The following is a 21,430-nucleotide window of genomic DNA, read 5'->3' as shown; positions in this document are numbered from 1 at the left end:
ACATACATACAATAACTTCTTGTGTACTTGATTTACATCTTAATCTTTACAGACATAGTAACATAGTAAGAGAGAAGAAAACTTGACTCTTGCAGCTGAAAATGGCTACATTGATAAATGATAACAATATTGTGATCTTTATGGGCTATAATGGCAAAAATATAAAGTGTTACATGAAACTGGCAAAAAACTAAAAATTATGCCTTGCCAATAAACTCGACGTCAAACAAGAGAACTGAATCCGGTGGAATGATGCAAGAACCTGCAAATGCACCATTTGGAACATGCTAAGTTTCACTGCTTTGGTTAGAATTATATGGAAGAAATAACAACCTACTTTCATTTATTTGTTTATTATAACATCTTCTTTTCATTTCTTCTATTATTGCATCATTGTATTTTAAAAACTATGTTCATTTATAGTATAATATCATTCGAATACAAAACAATTAGATTTCTCCAATAGCTAACAAGAAAAAGAGTTGACAGTCCAATATAAAAATTTAGTAATTTCAAAGTATAATGTCTTTATAAAAAAAAAAAGTTTAAAAATACAATGTTATAATACAAAACAAAATTAGAATATTCAAAGTATAATAAGTCTATGTGCTACAATTTGCTAGATTTTTAAATTGCAAAAAGTTTTTAAATAACATAAGAGATTAAAAAATAAGTATATATGTAGGAAACAAAATTACACAAATAAATAAAATGAGAGTATAGCCCCCTTTTGATTATCATTTTGTTGGTGTGTGTGTGTGGGTAAGTGTGTTTACCTCCTTTACAACCAGCTCCTCGCATGCCATATCCAAGTTGTGAGGGAAGCTTCAACGTCCGTTTTCCTCCTATTTTGAATATTTGATCAATCAACATTCATTCATTCAATCGATCAATTGTATGAGATTTTATGAATTTAAGTGATTTTCATACCAGCAAGCATAGGAGGAACTCCATCGCCGCCTAGAATTCCTTGATCCCATCCCTTAATCACCTATTTCAATTTTCAAATCTAGAGTTTTTGAGGATCTCGGAACCAAATTAAAGCATATAAGTTGTGGGTTTTGTTACCTCACCAACGCCGATACGAAACGTAAGAGGTTTCCCTCGATTGTAGCTGCTGTCGAACACCTTTCCGTTTTCAAGTTTGCCTACATAATGTGCCTGTTTCAGTAGCAGTGGTGGTATCAATTAGCTTGATTTGGTTTTACAGGATCGATAGATTGGGGAAAGGAGTTGATTCGACCTTGATGAGTTGACCTTTTTCAGGCTGAGGGCCATATCCCACAAGTTTATCGCAAAAGGCAAGGCCGGAATCAGCCACCGTGAACTCGCATGGTGTAGCAGTGGTCGATTCTGGTGCAGCGGAGGCCGGTTGAGGCGATACAACGGCATCCAGAAACTTGAGACATAGCCCAAACCCAATGGCTTCTCTTCTGCTTAAGTTGAGTTGTTCTTTGTGTTTCAACAGGTGATGGTTACTGGATTTGGAAAAGGATGAAGATGCTATATTGATGGTGCGGTGGTGGTGGTGGGATGGTGGTGGTGGTGGGGAGGAGGACACGGAGGAGGAGCATTTGATGGGTGTAGGAGACAGAAGAGAGAAGGGGACTGTGGTGGTCATTTCTGCACTTTAGAGAGGAAAGGGATAAGATTCAGAAAGTTATAGCCGAGTTAAACAGGAAAATGTTACAAAACTAGTCCTTAACTATGGCTCAGATTACATAAATTATTCAATTTTTTTTTCTTGTAGTTCTAGTCAAATAAACTATAATTTGTTCATTATAGGGTTGTAAAACCAGCTGCTGAAATCAGTTGGATAGATCATTGGACCTTTATGTTCGCGCTCAGCAATGAAGATTTGAGTTTGATTTCAAAGTTGTTGTAACAGATATTTCAGATGTGAGGTATACAAGATATACAGATGATATAGCGGTGATGTGACGTGGTCAAGCGTAGCCTCACCCATGACTTATCATGCAAAAAATCTCTCTCTCTCTCTCTCTCTCTCTCATAGTAGAGTAGAGTGGTGAGTACCTACCATATAAGTAGTGGGGAAATTGTGATGATGTATCGTTGAGGTGATACCATTTTTTGTATGATAGTGTAATGGATATATCCTATGACATAATTTCAAAAGCATAATATAAGATGCAAAATATATCATGACGGAAGTAGGGGTAGAAAACAGAGGATATGAAGACCGACGATGTATATTGTCGGTGATGACACGGCCCTTAAAGCGGGCCAGAAATAAGGAAGCCTTCAGTAAGGAGTCCTCTGCAGGGCCCATCCAGGTCCGACTCGACCCCCCCCCCCCCAACTGCTAGACGCTCCCATCTGTCGGGCACTCCAGCAGGACGACCGCGCAGAAGGCTCACCAAATGTCATCCTCCACTACAGTCCAAGGATAACGGCTCCAGGCGACAAGGAGCATATCTAGAGCATTATCACCTAGACCAATCGTTGGGCCTGACACAATGACGAACACGTTTCACCAATAAGGACGACGGATCTTGTCGGGATCGCAGTCCCTATCCCTCGCACGGATCGAAGAAGATCCTCAGTATAAAATGACTATCTCCCTGCCTTGATGGGTAAGCTATCTTTTGTGACAACCCGTTATTTTTCAATCTTGTAAAAGTCAACCAAAGTCAACAGAGGTCAAACATATCTAATAAAAGTCAAACTTGTTGTTTTGTTAATTTATTTAAGTTAAATTAATAATCTTAATTTGCATAAACCTTTATATTAAAGTGTTGAAAAATTTATAAGTAAAATCACTCCAACCGAGAACCTCACAACATAAGACCTTCGGACCGAAAACTCTTTTCGGCCGAAAACCCTCGCATGATCACTATCTCGGACCACAAACCACTTTCTGCCGTAAACTCTTCGGACAACAAACTATTCTCGGCTGAAAACTACTTCTCGGGTAGAGTTCCTGACCAAGAACCCCTAAATTTTATCCATTAGCACGAGATCCTAAGTGTTTTGTCATTTCCAACGAAGGTGTCCCATCATGTTTTCGGCCATATATACATGGGGATCGAAATCAATACCTCATTATCACACCATCTAGCCGAAAACTCACTCTTTTTCTCTCAAGAACACAACCGAAAACCTACCATTCTCTCTCAACTATCATCTAAAGATCACTTGAATCTTCATAGGATCATACCGAGTTCTTCAAGTGCATACCATCAAACAATCATCATTCTGTCTCCTTAAAACCAACTTAAAACACCTTGATCCTCTTGGTTTCACCAAGAACACAAAGAACACCACTTGATCATCAAGTGACCGAAAACCCTTGGGTGGCCGAAAACTCCTAACAGCTTCACGGTTCACCTCTATCCTTCCATTTTGTAAGTGATTCTTACATCTTAGGCTATTACATAACATGTTTATCACTATATTCGCTAATTATATACATATATATTGCGTGAAATGCTATAGGACACGGTTTTGTTACAGGATTTAACTTGTGAAATTTACTCTATTTCACTGTATCTTCACTCGAACACTCATATAAGGTGAGTCCATACCCCTATGTTTTTACCATTTTTAAATGCTTTTAGGGGGAGAATACAAGTAGAACACATTGTAATTGTGTTAACACTCACATGCGATTACAAACCAAATTTTAAGAAATTAATTAAACTGTTTTCAAACTCTTAAATTGTTGTTTTTATCAAACCATATTCATATTCATATATATATATATATATATATATATATATATATATATATATATATATCTTTATGTATAATTAGAATTTAAGAGACTTAGGACTATTGCTTTTACCTTGACTCATGTTCCTTGTTTGGTTGTGGGCTTAGGGTAGGATCACCATCCCAACTGTCAGTTAAACCTTAATTATACATGCCAAGTGTGTGTGTGTGTGTGTGTGTGTATATATATATATATATATATATATATATATATATATATATGAGTATTAAACTTATTTCAATAACATGGTCAATCATTTCAGTACAAACATAACATTTGTAAACTATAATAGGTATACTTTTGAGATCCATTCACACTATTATATAACTCAATAATACATTACATGTATCAATTACATAAGTACAAATTACTTTTCATTGCAAGTACACTATTCATTTACAAGAACAAGAAGACATATACATACTATACGTAAACGAGTTAATACTAGAATGTGAGATACTACTTCATGGTACTTAGTACGATCCTTGCTAAGTCATGTTTTATAACTAGAGTCTTCTGGAGGAAGAGCGTGAATTTGTGTATAGATCTATACGGGACTGACAATCTCGCTCCTTGGCTGTTAGCTATAGTTGGGACCGACAAGTCTACGGGTGACAAATGTCATAATTTTTCGATGCCTGAAGAACGTCGTGTAGAATACTAGTCAATTAAGCATGGTTATAATCTCATTCACATTAAGCATTAACTAAACAATTCAGTTTACAAAACAAACATTACTTCAGTGGTTTCATTTTAAGTAATAAGGCTACCTATCATTATTTTCCAAAACTATTACACTATGGAGTTCATACAAGTGTATTACACTATTTTCTATCAAAGAAAACATACATTTATGGAAAACACACACTAACACTATTTCAGAGTACAATAACATACAAACATTTTGGTCTTAAGGCCTAAGACTGCTTTTCATTTAAATAGAGAAAATATGGGATTTTCTGGGGAACATACTATCATTTTCATGGAACAAATACAAACATCAAATACTAAATGTTTATGCACTCACCAACTTAAATGTTGGTACTCTCTTTTCAAAATAACTTGTATTCTCAGGGAACCAATAGACAGGTACACTTGCCCAGGTTTTTGAGAAGACGGAGCTTATTCAAGACTCTTCTTTTATTTTGCTATACATTTTTGGTGTCTTATAAACAATACACAGAACACACATGTATTAACTATATTTAAAATACAATGGATGTTGTTGCTTGTTTTACTATTATGCAACTGTTATGATACTGTACATGACGTCCTCCGCCCCAGAACGTTTCCACCGTTCTCGATTTGGGGGTGTGACACCATAGCATTTATAGTTTGTATATCCTTTATGGTTAGATATACTTACTTTACTATAAACAATGCTCTGATACCAATCTGTGACACCATAGCATTTATAGTTTGTATATCCTTTATGGTTAGATATACTTACTTCACTATAAACAATGCTCTGATACCAATCTGTCACACCCCAAAACCGAGAACGGCGGAAACGTTCTGGGGCGGAGGACGTCATGTAATGTATCACAATAATGTAAAGTAGTAAACAAGCAACAACATCATCCATTGCATTAATAGTATAATTTTAATTACAAGAGTGTTCTTTCATAGTATAAGACAACATAATGAACAATCAAAATAAAAGAGGAGTCTTGATTTCTCCGTCTTCACAAAACCTGATCGTCGTACCTGTCTATTTGCGACCTGAGAATACAAGTTATTTTGAAAGCGAGTATCAGCCAAAAAGCTGGTGAATTCATAAGTATTAATATGTCTTTGATTTGTAAAATTTGTAATGAAAGACTTGAAATCGTTTTGAAAGAAAGTTCGTATAAGTATGAAGATGTTTGTAAGTAATTGAAAGCGTTTGAAAACCCTAGAAATCCCTATGATTCCTATTTGTATAGATGAAATCTTCTACCAAGACCTAACTATTTTGAAAGTAGCCTTCTACCAAGACTCGACTGTTTTGAAAGTAGCCTTCTACCAAGACCCGACTGTTTTGGAAGTAGCCTTCTACCAAGACCTAACTGTTTTGAAAGTAGCCTTCTACCGAGACCTAATTGTTTTGAAAGTAGCCTTCTACCAAGACCCGACTGTTTTGAAAGTAGCCTTCTACCAAGACCTAACTGTTTTGAAAGTAGCCTTCTACCAGGACCCGATTGTTTTGAAAGTAGCCTTCTACCAAGACCCGACTGTTTTGAAAGTAGTCTTCTACCAAGACCCGACTGTTTTGGAAGTAGCCTTCTACCGAGACCTAACTGTACGGCTATTATTATTAATATAAGAAATTGTATCCTTTGGAATCTAGGATACACAAATATAATTCACCTCATCGGTTATGTGAATGACTCACAAGATAAAGGTAATAATATAAATAACTTAAGTATTATCCTTTTGTACTAGGATAACTAACAGTGTTAACTGTAGACATCCGTAGATGTACATTTACCTTTGTAGCTAACAGCTGGGTGTAGGAATAGTTAGTCCCTTAAAGTATACCTATAATGGTATCAACCGTAGACATTCGTAGATGTGCATTTACCTATGTAGCTAACAAGGTTTTAGGAATGGTTAGTCCCGCAAAGTATCCTTTGGTACTAGGATATTAAGTCCAATCTATCTCATCGATTATGTGAATGAATCACAAAATTGTAACATCCCGAGTTCAGGAGTGCAAGTTCAGGGTTCAAAGTGAAATTGTGAATGGTCAACTCGGCGAGTCCATGGTTGGACTCGGCGAGTAGGGTCGCGATTCTGGTCGCGTGTCAAGTGGCCAACTCGGCGAGTCGGTGGCTGGACTCGGCGAGTTGGTGCTGTGTGGAGAAACCCCTAATTCCGGGGGATGAGCCCTATATAAAGGACATAATGCCCTCTCCCCGGCCTCTTTACTCTTCCTTGAAGTCTAGAAACCCTAACATTGGTTTGTGAGTGAATTAGAGAGCATTGGGGCCTTGAAGGAGTGTTTGTGGAAGAGATCTTTGAAGGCTAAGAGGCTTGGAGCAAGGGGCTTTGCAAGGATTTGGATTACTCTTCTGTTGGAGCTTTCTTTTGAGGTATTATTTCGTTGCTTGGGCTGTTATTCATCTAGATTCATCATTTTGGAGTTTTTGGAAAGCATATCTTGTGATATCTTGAGTTTGGAGGTTGGATCTGAGGTTGCTACCTCAGATCTGGAATGGAGAAAATCTAGAGTGCATAAAAGTCCTTGTTCTTGAGTGATTGGTGAAGCCATCTTGTCCCAAACCCTAACCCTAGAGTGTTATATGCTTAGATCTTGTTGGATTCACGTAAACTTTGCCACTTGACGTGATGGATGGTTTGTAGAAGGGTAGATCTATTGTTTGGATCATCTTCATGGCCTGGAAAGCCTCTGTATGGATTAAGACCTAGGGTTACTCGGCGAGTCACAAGGGTGTACTCGGCGAGTTGAATGAAGATGGGCAGGAACTCGGCGAGTTGGTTGAAGATGGCCTTGGACTCGGCGAGTCTGTTCTCGGACTCGGCGAGTCTGGTCGTGAGGTCCTAACCTCTTCTAGTTGAGTCGTGAATCGGTGAGTCAAGGGATGACTAGGTGAGTTGAGTACGAGGGGACTCAGAGTTGTGGAACTCGGCGAGTCTTGGGGTGACTCGGCGAGTTGAGTCGTGATTTGGGGGTTTTCAGAGCAAGGGAACTCGACGAGTCAGTGGGGTGACTCGGCGAGTAGAGTCAGGCATGAGAGTTGACTTTGACTTTGACCAAGAGTTGACCCGTTGACCTTTCAGGGGTAATTTGGTAATTATTGGTGGTTATTGAGTTCAGTCTTTTGGTATTATCAGTGGCGGAGTTCGTGTCAGTGGTCGGAGCAGCTCGGTCTTATCTGTTCAGTCGGTAGTTGCGAGGTGAGTTATCCTCACTATATTGACAGGGTCTACGGCACCAAGGCGGGCCCTTTATCGGATTGTAATCCAGGTATCGTTGTTATTTTATTGCTTTGCTATGTTTGCATCCTGGTAGTTAGGATGGTATATGTTAGAGACCTGGTTAAGGTCGGTATCCTGGTGTATAGGATGATGCTATGCTAGTGACCGGTTAGGTCGGTGTCCTGGTTAGGATGATGTTATGTGATCTGCTAGATCGGTTTGATTGGATATGAATTGTTATATGACTGGATGTTTATGTGCACATGGTTGTTTGACTGGAGTAGGGTTGAGGCGGGTCCTGCTTTGTGCTGTAGGCCAACATACCTAGGGCAGACCGGTTATCCCGAAGGCCCAGCGAGCGGTCCGGATAGGCTATAGGCCCCAAGAGGGCGGACCAGACGTGCTGAGGCTCGGAGATTGGACCAGGCCGACTGAAGGCCCAGTGCGGGCGGACCATTCATACTGTAGACTCAGAGAGTGGACTAGGTGGATTGAAGGCCCGGTGCGGGCAGACCAATCACACTGTAGACTCGATGTATATGGCTAGACTCGGAGGGTGGACCAGGTGGACTGAAGGCCCGGTACGGCGGACCAGTCACACAGTAGACCTGAAGTGCATGGTTGTTATGTGTTCTGTTATGATATGACATGTTATGTGTATGGTATATGTGGTTGGTATTTTGGGGGTATCTCACTAAGCTTTCGGGCTTACAGTTGTGGTTTAAATGTTTTAGGTACTTTAGGAGACAGTGGCAAGGCGAAGGCGTGATCGTACCGCTCCTCATGATTATGTTTTTATGATATGGTTCTGGGAAAACTCTGATAATAATTGTATTGAAAACCTTTCTGTAATAACTTAATGAAACTGGGTTTTTTTGAAAAGTTTAAATTGGTTGGAATTTTTAGAGTGTTACAAAAATAAAGATAAGAAGGAGAATTATATAATAGTATCTACACATATAATATGTAATAGTAACTCATCATATAGTATCTACGTAAAAGTATCCATGTAGAAGTATTCATGTAAACATACTCATGTAAGTGTATCTATGTAAACGTACTCATGTAAGCGTATTTATTTAAATGTACTCATGAATGAACTGACTCTTGTGTGATTCCTTGAACTTGGAACGGTAAGTAATATCTCCTAACTATACCTATAATAGTTACTAATGGTGTACATGTATAAGCGAAAGTATGCCTTTGCTACTCAAAGGTACTGAACTGACTGGAGGAACTTTTATGTCTATATATGTTGTGTGCCCTTCCTTGATCTACCTCAGGCTCATCCTTGACCCTCCCGTGGGCTACTAGGACTTGATGAAACTGAATGCCCTGCTGCTCCCCTTCCATAGCGACTTAGAGGAGGTATACGAATAAACTATCATTACTCCTAGGACGCTACAATTATTGTATAGATCGAGCTGATGTTCTCTTCTTGGTGATAAAGGGGTATGTTTTTAGGTTCCATAGCCATCACGATTTCCTCGGGACATGTGATGGTTGTACCTTGGAGGAAATGTAGTTGATCAGGCTATATCCACTCCTTGATACGACTATGAACAGTCCTGGCTTAACCGAGATGCTAGCATTTTCTTGTTTGGTTCGGTACTATGTTCTTTTTCCTAATTTACACAAGCAAGGATGTTTTATTGTTATGTTTTGCTTGTTTTGTTCAGAGTTGCGTTAGCCCCTCTTTTTGGTTTATAGTTGCATATCAATGTGTGGTTAGATATGCTAGTTCATTATAAACAGAGCTTTGATACCAACCTGTCACACCCCCGAACCAGACGGCGGAAACGTCCGAGGGCTCTTGTGACTTAAATTGAATACCATCACAATGAATATACATGAATCATAACATAAATCATCACCATGCATTGAAATAATACAACTGATATTGTTTACATCCAGTACATTGTTTTTAAACATTACAATTTCATAACATAAACTATCTGATAGATATCATAAGCAAAACATCCAGACATTACTTGGTACTTATTCTTCGGTTTACCTGTTACCTGAGAATACAAGTTAATTTTGAAAAACGTCAACATATGAAATGTTGGTGAGTTCATAAGCAATGTTGTGATAAAATGATTTGGTGTAGTTTGTAGAACCCAGAAAATCCGATATTTTCTGAAAAGATCAATGCTAAAAAAAGTGTGAACTTCTGTAAATATATGCTTGTTGATTTTCAAAACATGTATAATTGTTGAACTTTTGTAATGATCGTGCAAGTGAAAATGTTGAACTTCTCAGGAAAGCCCGATGTTTTCCCATTACATAAAACACAGTGAATTCTCAATTTGTTATACTGTCACGACGAATGATTTTTGATTACTCGGGTGGCTTTGGATTAATTAGGGTTTGTGAGTCGTTATAATCATGCATTTGAAATGACTAGTTTATAACTACAGGTTTCGAACGATCCTTAAAGGCATCGCCTGTTACTACTCACTTAATCCAACAACCATGATTACTTTTGATTAACATCCTGAATCTGTTTACCTTGATTACTCGTAAGCCTAACAAACGAGGAAAAGTGGAGTACGAAGTCCCGTTATATTCCGTGAGTTATTTAGGCTGTCGGGAATGCGAAAGGCACGTTGGCCCAACTCGCATTTGATTTCTTGACCTCAATAGCAATACTAATGGGCCACTAGGGCCCAATAGCACATTAGAGCCATTGAAAGTCCTTTTACATGAAATCGGGTCATAAGAGGCCCAATAGCACATAAACATATTCCCTTTGATCCAAAGATCATGTTAATGGGCTAGCAAGGCCCAACAAGCATGATTTGAAACTTCCAAGCCCAAAGTTTGTAAGTTTGCTCATCGTAGTTATCGCGTATTTATTTAGATGGTTTGGTTTAACGCTTGTTGTTTTGTATTGATTCAAGACCGAATCACTTCGTTTGTAACGATATTTGTTGTTGAGAGTGTATTTGTTTTCCATTTCGTCAGTAGTCGTGGATCTTGTATTTTGTATTAATGAATTAATTTGTTTAAAAGTGGAATTTGACCTTTTCACTACCCTTCTTTTATAAAAATAACACTTTTGGTCCTTTTATATAAAAGAATTTCATTTTTAGTCCTTAAAACCTTTTCTTGATACTGTTGAAATTTTTATTTGATGAAAACACAATTTTAACCCAAAATTTAATTTTTTGACAGCTTCAGCCCTTCCAAAATAGTGTTTCTCGGTTAGTGCCCCATTTTTCACAACTTTTACAGTTTTGGCCCAAAATCAAAAAACTTTACATTTTTGGTCCTTTTTGATAGTGAAAAGCATTTTTAACTCATAAAATGATTTTGTCATGCTAATTACCCCTGTTTTACAGAAAGTTTCATTTCAGCCCCTAAAATTTATCATTTTTCGCATTTTGAGGCTATTGGGCCGAAAAGCCCAAAATTAGCCCATTAAGCTAAAAATTTACATTTTAAGTCCCTTGAAAATTCTAATATTCAGAAAAATGATTGTACAAACTATTTTGACCCTTTTGATCTTCAAGAAACCGTGACTTGTCGGTTTGTATCCCAAGTTTTGTATTTTTGACAATTTAAGCCTAAAAATGGGTTTTATGTTAGAATATGTTCATCATGACCTTATAAGCTATTATTCTTGACTTGTTTAGTGTAAAATAGCTTAGATTATGTTTGTTCCTTTCTCATGTCATAGATCTCGGGTTTACACCCTTTTTGGTAACATATTCATCACAAAACACATGAAATCACACACATACATGCATCAAATCACACGTAGCATACACATACACATAGATCTACACATTTTCTTGTATTCTCCCCCATAAAACTCATAAAAACCAAAAAGAAAGGGGTATGAAGCTCACCTTGAGTTGTGGTTTCGGTTTTGAAGAAGATTGGGAGAAGTTTGGTGCTATTTTCGGTCCTAGCAAGTTTCTTGGATGGATCTCGAACTTAGTGTGCTTTAAGATGCAAGATCATGAATTTGAATGGATTAAGAGATGATTTTTGATGAAAAGAAGTGAGTTAAAGCATGGATCAAACATCAACTTACCTTGGATGATATTTTTGTGGAAGAATCTCTTTGAAAGCCTCTTAGATCTCGAAAATTTGGAGAGAAATGGAGAGAGTTTCTTGAGAGAATTTTGAGTGAAGTGTGTGTGTTTGTTTTGGGTTCGACCGAGAGGAAGAAAGGGAGAAGAAGAGAGAAGGGTGATGGGATTGTTTCATGGAAGTATGAGAGCATGCATGGAAATCCACTAAATAAAAGTGAGTTGGCACCACAAAGTCAAGTCTTTCTTTCTTTGTGGGCTTGGGCCAAAATTAGAGAGGGAAAGAGAAGATTTTTGGGCTTTTAATGATTTAGCCCATTTGTGGTTAAGTTAGGTGATTTTTGGCCCAAATAAATAAGAATATGATTTTTATGACCTATTAGGGCTAAATTAGGTTAGTTATGGCCCAATAAGGTCCATTTAGGTATTTTATTTTATTCTAGGCCCAATATGGCCCAAAATATTTAAAATATATGGAAGTGGGTCCAAATAGAGCCCATTTAAGAGTTCTAAGCACAAGATAGTCAAATTGGAAGCTTATTGGCCCATTGGGCCCAATAAGGAAATCCTAGTCCAGAATGGACTTAAACCGGGATTTCTAGGGTTTCCAATTCTTTGTTGACTATTTGCAGTGCTTGCATGAAGTGTTTGATTGAAATTTTGTTGTTACTGAATAAGCATCCTACATGCTTTCACATTGTTGGTTCACATTTGTTATCATTGTTCAATGTTTACAAGGCATCAAAATTCCTAGTTGTGACATGGCCTACGTGGTAGCATAAGCCAGATTGTGGGCAAGGGTAGCATTGTTCATTGCATCCATATCGTCAACAGTGGCAAGAGGAAGGGCATGATGGGTAAACTCCAAAGCAGCGGAGCGAACGGACAAACGAGCATCTGCTCGAAGCTTCCAGCCAGGAACAAAGAAAAAAGCACCATGGAAAGCCTTTGCATAAAAAGACTCATGATGCAACCACTCAACACTATCTCTTGAAGATTGAGGACTAACACAAGGACTCAAAGCAATTGGAACAGGAACAATGGGTTGCTGAGGCGTCCCTTCAATACCCTCAGACTGTTGAACGTCATCATCGAGTATTATCAACACATCTCCATGATGAGGTGGCGCGGAAGATAGTAGACGCATAAGTCCACGGCGTTGCACCACATGCCTGCTAATCTGGCCAGAACTACCCTTGGACACCGACTCACTCATCGCTTGAGCAGCTTTCTGCTTCTCAGCAACACGGCGGATGCTGGTAATGACTACATCCTTACTGTCTACCACATCATCTGTTGAAGGCTCGCTCGACGGGTGAGGTACTGGGGTAGGAGACAAGACAACATCCGGCGCCGGCTGGCTACCCGTCGTAGTAGAATTCCCCACTGGTGCAGGGGCATCACAACAGGGACACCCAAGCAACCAGGAGGAGGTAGAACCTCATGGAGAGGTACTACCCGGTGCTCTAACTTCCCCTGGTACCGATTTCACAAGACAGAGTCCATGGAAACAGAGCATTCGGTACCTGCAAAACAAATAAACAAACATGAGACGTTTTTTCCTTCTCCAAAAAGGGGGGGGGGGGGGAAGGAAGGAGGAAAAGGGGAAATAAGAATAACTCACCATTAGAGACGGTGTAGAAGACCGGCATTTCCCCCGGGCTAGGACTCATTCTGACTTCGACGAGCAACACCTCCGACAACACATCAATGTCAACTTGACGAGTGCGCAAGAGATCGACGGTCGCCTGGTTATGGGGAAACAGCTTAGGGGTAACATTGGAAAAAGCATTTTCCTGATGGTACTCCCAGCCAAGCAGTTCCCTGTTGACCCATACCTATCTATCTTGCCAATTCTTCGATGGTTGCTGTCTAGGACAAGGTTGTGATCCCCACGACGAGCAAAAAAAGTGTACTTATCATTGGTGGCTGCAAATCGGAAAAAGAACTCGAAAACGAAGAAATCGGTGATGATCCTGTTAGTCCGACATATCATCTCAAAAGCCACCATTTTATGAACAACACCAGGAGTCGGCATCTGAACGTTGCAACCGTTGTGATGAAGCATTTCTTCTTGGAAATCGGTTAAAGGAAGTCGGAGTCCGGCATCAAAAGTCTTCAGGTAAACGCCTACCTTCCCGAGAGGCGGTGAAATGATCACAAATCCAGCGACCGGAAACTCTACACCGTCGGCCGGAGTAAGCCCGTAAGCCACCTAAAGAGTGGCGAACTCAGAAGAACTGGGGATCATACTCATGGAAGAAACCATAAAGGAGATGCTGGAAAAGAAGAGAAGAAGAAAAAAGAAACGAAAGAAAAAGATAGAAAAATCAAGGAAGTCTTCCCTGCAAGTTATAGAGGGAAAATCGGGATTTAGGAAGATCCCTGACATAGCTGACGTAACCACCACGCATGTCGAACAGTCACATCGTCGAAAATGAAGCGACGACCACATAAAGGCGCGACATGTGTACCAGCAGTTAAGTCCATAACAAAATAGCTAGCTAGCATACGCTATGACTACTGGACTGGGGGACTTGATGACACGCCCCTTAGAGCGGGGCAGAAATAAGGAAGCCTTCGGCAAGGAGTCCTCTGTAGGGCCCAGCCAGGTCCGAATCGACCGTCCCAACCGTAAGACACTCCCAGCTGTCGGGTGCTCTAGCAGGACGACCGCGCAGAAGGCTCACCCTCGCCAAATGTCGGCCTCCACTACACTCCAAGGATAACGGCTCCAGGCAACAAGGAACACATCCAAAGCATTATTGCCTGGACCAATCATTAGGCCTGACACAACAAGGAACACGATTCACCAATAAGGACGACGGATCTTGTCGGGATCGTAGTTCTTGTCCCTCGTACGGATTGAAGAAGATCCTCAATATAAAAGGACTATCGCCCTGCCTTGATGGGTAAGCTATCTCTCCCGATTATCAATCCTTACTCTCAAACACCTTATTAACTTAACTGTTGGAGCGTTTTTTCGGGACCTCCTCCCGGAGAGTGGCTGGCGATTTTCTCTCTCTGTGACTTCATAGGTTTCTCTCAAACGATCACTGCCCACAACCTCTAGGTGGTCGGAAGCCAGGTCACATCAGTCGGCATATGATTTTTATGGTTTATGGTTTCTATATTTTAAAGGTGAGAAAATTTAAAAGTACAGAGACAGTTTAGGTGGTGGGGCTTGAAGTCGACGTGTTTTGTTTTAGTTCAAAACAATGATTTATTAATAATAAATAATAAATAAATGTTAAGTAAATTAAGAAAGAAATTGATAAGATTGATAATTATAAGAAATTAATTGGTAAAAGCTAAATAAAAAATTAATAAAAAAAAATAAAAGTAAGAAAAGTAATGCCTTACAAATATAAGGGTAAAATGGCCCTAAGTTATTCATACATATAAAAACATTTTTTTTATTATTGTAGTAGTTTATTATTATTATTATTATTATTATTATTATTATTATTAAAAAATAATTATATTTTTGATATACAATTATTTGAAATCCGGAGGATAACCCACATGTCGATAACCCATGTCTTCTTAATGATTCTCACTTTCTGTTTGTTTCGGTTTTTTATGGATCGATTAGTCATTTACAATTCCCCTAAAACTGGAATTGGGGTTTAAAAGATCCACTGGCATACCAATTGTTGCATTTCCTCACCTAACAACCACTACAACACTACAGGGCGATTCTATATGGTGTCCCATAATGGCATTCAAAATACAATAACTTTTCAAAATAATAATGTAGTTTCAAAATAATAATAAAAAATAAAAATTATAAAGTATTAAAAATGATAAATAAGAGGGTACCGAATCGCGATCTTCGGATTATATGATACATAAGAGGGTACCAAATCGTGATCTTCGAATTATATGATATTTGTCTACTTGTCGAATTCTTGGATGGTATTATTTGGATAAAAATTTTAGAGCATGTGATCTGCTATTCACAAGTTAGGAACTTCAACAGACATTTAAGAGTAAAACTAATTTCAAAGATTTTCGTTCTCTTTTATTTCAAGGGATCAACAATCCTTATATATATATATATATATATATATATATATATATATATATATATATATATATATATATATATATATATATATATATTACTGCATTATTACAAAAGACACATACCTTTAAAACACATTTGATGCTACTATGCATCATTGACCTATGTGTCATACACACAACACATTCATACCATTACTTATTTGACAAAATAGATATAGCATAATTACTACAAATAAATAGGCCATAATTGTATTGTGTTTGGCAAACACTACACATGGAGAGTTCTATATGGTGGCACATAGTGCCACCAATAATCCTGGCTTTCGTATACGCAATGCAAAAGAATGCTATGAGTGTTACCACTCCCTACCAAATGTTAAGATTAGATATTAAATGGAAAAAAATGAAATGACACTCAAAAGCTATGTGGCGAAATGCTAAGAGTGTTACCACTCCCCTTAGCATAATAAGAAATAGACGTCCGTTGGAAGACATTTGTCCTGCGTATATTGATCTGTTGGAGGTTCTCAAACTCAACTCATCAAACCATGATTTCATAAAAATAAAATAAAACATTTTTATATGACTAATAACATGAAATTCTTCAAAATATAACAAAAAAAAAATGAAGATACAATACTGCAAAATGTTGTAATAAACAATAAATAAATAAGAGTAAGAGTAAGAGTAGGTTGTTGTTTGTTGCATTTAGCCCTATGATAAATATAATGTATGTTAAATCAAAATATCAAAAGTATATCGAAACAGATTAAGATATCCACACACCCTCCTCCTCCTCCTCCTCCTCCTTTTGCAATTTGTGTTCGTTACCAAAAACTTGAAAGAAACGCAGCAACATTTTTAACCAGATGATTTACAACACACTACCTTGCTATTTCTCTCACTCTCTCTCCTTCTAGCATTTTTTTTATACAGCAATCAAGTTGACATGATAATTTGAAAATTACTGCCTCTTTGCCAAAGTCTTCATCATCCCCTTTATAATCTTCCCGAACCACATCAAGTTCATGGCTCCAAGCACCGATGGAACCGTAAACACCAAAAGAAACCCGATTGGATGCATCTCAATCACCTGCCACCATACTCATCAATCATCATCACTCACATCAAGTTCACTTATTTGTGTTTTTTTTTTCTTATCAAGGCAAGTGGTATTTTGAAAAAAAATAAATCTACTCTCAACTTTTTTCTTATCAGGACATTATATTTTGAAAAACCTACACAGTAATAGTTTAGTAGTGACAGTTGGATGACATTGTTACCATTGGATTGGTTTTTCAAAGTAAGATGCAAAGTAAATTACTGAAATCGTCCCTATGGTTTGGTCAAAATTGCACGTTTGGTCCCTAACTTTTTTTTTGCACTCGGATCGTCGTCCCTATGGTTTGGTCAAAATTGCACGTTTGGTCCCTAACTTTTTTTTTGCACTCGGATCGTCCTTGTGGTTTGATTTTGTTGCGTTTTTTGTCCCTTACATACATAAAGTTAGGGACCAAACGTGCAATTTTGACCAAACCATAGGGACGACGATCCGAGTGCAAAAAAAAAGTTAGGGACCAAACGTGCAATTTTGACCAAACCATAGGGACGATTTCAGTAATTTACTCAAGATGCAATTAACCCTTTAAAGAAACCCAATTGGTTACCTTAAGATCCCTTCATAAAAAAAATATATATAGTTTCAAGAAAACTTTTTGCTACTTTTATTTTGTTGTTATAGGATTCTACTTTCTTTTTTCCATCACCGCAGTGTACTTTCAATTGTACTTGGAAAAATCTATCAGATTATATAACACTGTACTTTCAACATTTTCCTTATTTTGACCCTGTACTTTGAAAAATCTACCCAGATACAGTCACATAACAGGAAGAGACAAAATTAAGATGTTATATAACGTTGCTATTTCTTGTGTTTAACCCTTCAAAAGAAACCCTATTTGATGCATCTAGATCCTTTCTCAATCTTTTCACAATTCAGAAAAAAAAAGGATATGGTTTCAGTTAAAAAGCTATACTTTTGTTATGGGAAACTCTGTTATCTTTTCTATTACAGTATTGTATATGTATATCCACTTTTTTCGAGTCTATCCAAGTGAAAATTGCCTTGTATTTTGGATGATCTTGCTAGAATAAACAAATATATGGTAGTATAAGTTGCTATTTCTTGCATTTAATCCTATCATTTACATCAAAATTAGCAATTACATGCCATCATTAAATACTACTACTACTACACATCCAAAAGGATGTGCAACTTTCACGTGGTTGAATAATAAAAAGTAGGATGCTACAAATTTACCTGATGGTAGTGCAAATACACATGGTAAAACATATAGACAAACAGCAAAATTCTCGCCACCTGCATCAATAATTGACTGTTAGTCATATATGGTTGAAATGCCCTTTCAAAAGTCACCAAAAAAAAAGTGAATCTTGAGGCCAAAACACAATTTGGAAAATAAGTAATTTTAGTTTCAAAAAAGGCATTTTAATGCGAAAAGCTTTGCTCACCATCCAGGCAAAGAATATGACGACACCATTAATCAGATATGCATTCGACTTCTTTAAACCAGCTGTATCTAGGTACCTAACACCATTAAAAGATTAAATTAGCATGAGGGGTATATACGTAAAAAGAACCATATATACATACCATCTCAAGTTGATCTCCGGTGTTGTTAACTCAGATATAAGGACCATGAATGTGTAAAGCTGCCCTTCTCCTGTAAACATGGCATATCCTACTGCAATTGCTGAAAGTGTGTGATGAACAACCTAAATTCATTCCACCATTAAAATTTAGAATCAATAACATAAAAGGAATCTAGACTGAAAGCTTTTGGTAAATGATAGAGATATTTGTTCGAATTGGAGGTGGTTTTTGTTTCCATTTGGAGAAGAAAGATCACAGATTTGATGCAAACAGAAAAGGAAATAACATATAATGTTTTATTCATCCTTCATCATCAACTTACATATTCTAATCCACCCAAAGAAGGATATAGCCAAATGATCATTCCAAGGTCTGATAGGAAGTAGCCGACTGAAACCTGTGAAAAAAAAAATCATAATTGAAATATTCATGCCCTTGAATTTTTAATTTTAAAATTTGTTTGAATATGTAACTAAAGATATACCCCTTTTACTGGATCTTGCTCTATAAAAAAATCTACAAAGAATTCAATTCCATTATCCTATTTTCATTGAAATACCAATACCCTCAACATAATATTTAATTATATAAATTTACAATCAACAAAAAGATATTTCTATACAACTATTGAAATTATTAAGACTTACCCCTAATGCAAATGTGGAGAGTGGTGAGCTCCTGAAAGTAACAGGACCCACAGTATACTGATCAGAGTAAAGATCTGACCAGAACACAAAGTACAAAGACATTGCTGTAATGAAGATGGCATGAACAGACGACATACCCCTGGAAGTGGAACAAATAATTATCAACCAAAAGACATAAGAATCAAAAGAAGGGAACAAAAAGGGCATTCACGTCATTTGCATTTTACCTGTTGTTCCATTCAATCCGCTGAATTTTTGTAAGGCCGGCATAGGTTCTGAAGTAAAAAGTGCTTATCAACTGTGTAAGATCATAAACCTGTACATAATAATCTTCTCAAGGCTTAGACAACAACCCATAACTTGAAGGAAAAATAAACATATAGTAATTATTTCGGTTAAATGCAAGATATAGCAAACTTGATCTGTGCTTATTACAGCAATTCTTCCTAATATTACAACATTCTACTTTGAAAAATCAACCGAATTATAGAAACCAATTCTGCCAAGATGATTTTTCAAAGTAGAATGTCTTGATAAGAAAAAGATTGAAATTACACAAAAAAGGAAACAAAAGTAAGTTGCTATAATGAACAAACAAAGGAAAAAAGGGAAAGATTAAACATTTATTGTCTTCTTTTCCATGTTAAGTCGCAAAAAGAAATGTGAAAAAAGGGAGAGATTAAACGTACCATTTTAGTAGCAAATATGCCACCTAGGACAGAGGTGTAGGGCATAAATGCATCTGCTAAAAGGTAGGTTTTAACCAAGACCTGAGCATGGTTCTGGTAGGACTTGAATGCCAAAGCTGTCTTCTTAGAAACTGCCATCTTCACTTGACCCACTTTTCTTTAGTTACAAGATAGATCTTGTCTCCATCACACACTACACCTCCTGAACATGATGATTTCATATGATATGTGTTTTACTTTGAAATAAAATGATTACATTAACAAAAACAAAATCCAAATTTTTTATCGAATTGCCCAAATCCATGTAATACCTCAACTAAGATGTTGTTTCTTTTTGACTTAATGGGGACATGAGTTAATCCAGTAAGCTAGCTATATTGGGTGTTTCTTTTTGACTTAATGCAGAATGAACAACTTAATAAAGGAACCATTAAGTCATAACTAAGGACTAAGGACAAGAGGCGCATTCTACAAATCTTAATGCTTGGAAGATCATATGAAGATTCTATATTTCAATTAAGCTCTCTTGTAATCCTTCCTACAATGGAACCAACTGTGCTACGCCCTTGGGGCTAGGGTATGATCCTGCATACCCTAAAGAAGATGACTTGAATCTTTAAATGATTTCGTCGATGGGATTTAAATAGTGAGAAACGTCAATGCAACAAACGGAAATAAGCATCTCATCGTGCGATCTGGTTCACAGATGCCGTTATTGAATAACTATGCCGACGAACATCATAACACAACCAACTGCACCTTCTTCCAAATTTCTTACTCAGATCAAAAGGTTAATGTCAAATGCTAACAAGAAACAGATATGAAATTAACAGATGACTACGAAATCGACTACAAAAAAACCAGGAATAAAAACTAAAAAGTTGTAGCGCCACAATATATAGATTAAGCCGAAGATCCTTAATCCACAAAGCTCAAAAATATAAATCCAATCACCTTTTAACCCTTAGGAAAACAATGTCCTCATTATAGTCGGTCAACTGGCAGTACTATAGTTTGGGCAAAACATATACACTTGGTATAATAACTAAAAAACATCAATGGGGGAAGAAGGGGGGTGGGGATAAGAACTAGTTCAATACACACACATACATACACGCGCGAATACTAACATATGAGTACCTTAAATCCGATGTTACTGATTCGCACCAGATGAGTATATAAACAGGGTGGGGGAAATGTGATAGAAACGACTAAGAAAGGGTTCTAATAAATTTCAACCGAGAGAGAGAAAAAGAGGGTTTGATTGGTAGCGTAAGAGGAAGAAATTAGCAGGTTGGGTGGTGATGATAACAGTTGGACGGCGACGGCGATGGCGATGGCGATCGAAGTTATTATTTGGCGTAGAAGAGAAGGAAGAAGTTTTGGTCAGATCACTCCGATCAAGATTCTGGTTACAGATAAAGAGCAAGCCAGCGGTTGGCATATGTTTCTATTACGCATGATTAGTTTGTACCGTACAAATCAGCACTGCTGAAGGAGGGGAAATGCAACAAAACAAATCCATATTAAGCTCATTTATGGCATTTTTATGCCATTTTGGTACTCGGTTGATATTCCGTATACAACAATGACTTGCTCACTAAAAAACTCTTTTTTTAAACCCTATGCATCTCACGATCAATCTTTTATTATAAAATGATCAATGATCATGTTGGTAGTATGGAATTTCAATTTTT

General features: G+C 37.4%; 2 protein-coding genes across 2 annotated transcripts; both read right to left on the bottom strand.

Annotated features, from left to right (window-relative positions):
• Positions 1–7: 7 nt before the first annotated feature.
• LOC145093605 (peptidyl-prolyl cis-trans isomerase FKBP13, chloroplastic-like) lies at positions 8–1,654 on the bottom strand. Its single transcript, XM_079031795.1, has 5 exons — positions 1,244–1,654; positions 1,069–1,161; positions 931–991; positions 777–845; positions 8–262 (listed from the first exon to the last, which is right to left on the bottom strand). The coding sequence occupies exons 1-5, from the start codon at positions 1,619–1,621 to the stop codon at positions 198–200; spliced, it is 666 nt and encodes a 221-aa protein (XP_078887921.1). The 5' UTR covers positions 1,622–1,654; the 3' UTR covers positions 8–197.
• A 14,709-nt stretch (positions 1,655–16,363) lies between these two features.
• Positions 16,364–21,229, bottom strand: LOC145093603 (uncharacterized). Its single transcript, XM_079031793.1, has 9 exons — positions 20,874–21,229; positions 19,734–19,935; positions 19,272–19,360; positions 19,045–19,183; positions 18,720–18,794; positions 18,398–18,519; positions 18,256–18,331; positions 18,044–18,103; positions 16,364–16,816 (listed from the first exon to the last, which is right to left on the bottom strand). Exons 2-9 carry the CDS (start codon positions 19,869–19,871, stop codon positions 16,688–16,690), a joined length of 828 nt encoding a protein of 275 aa, XP_078887919.1. The 5' UTR covers positions 19,872–19,935; positions 20,874–21,229; the 3' UTR covers positions 16,364–16,687.
• Positions 21,230–21,430: the final 201 nt, after the last annotated feature.

This window comes from Lactuca serriola, chromosome 3, assembly GCF_051521515.1.
Source record: "Lactuca serriola cultivar US96UC23 chromosome 3, Lser_US96UC23_V15, whole genome shotgun sequence".
Taxonomy (NCBI): Eukaryota; Viridiplantae; Streptophyta; class Magnoliopsida; order Asterales; family Asteraceae; genus Lactuca; species Lactuca serriola.
The sequence above is the reverse complement of the archived record's forward strand: the minus strand, read 5'-3'. Positions and strand labels throughout refer to the sequence as shown.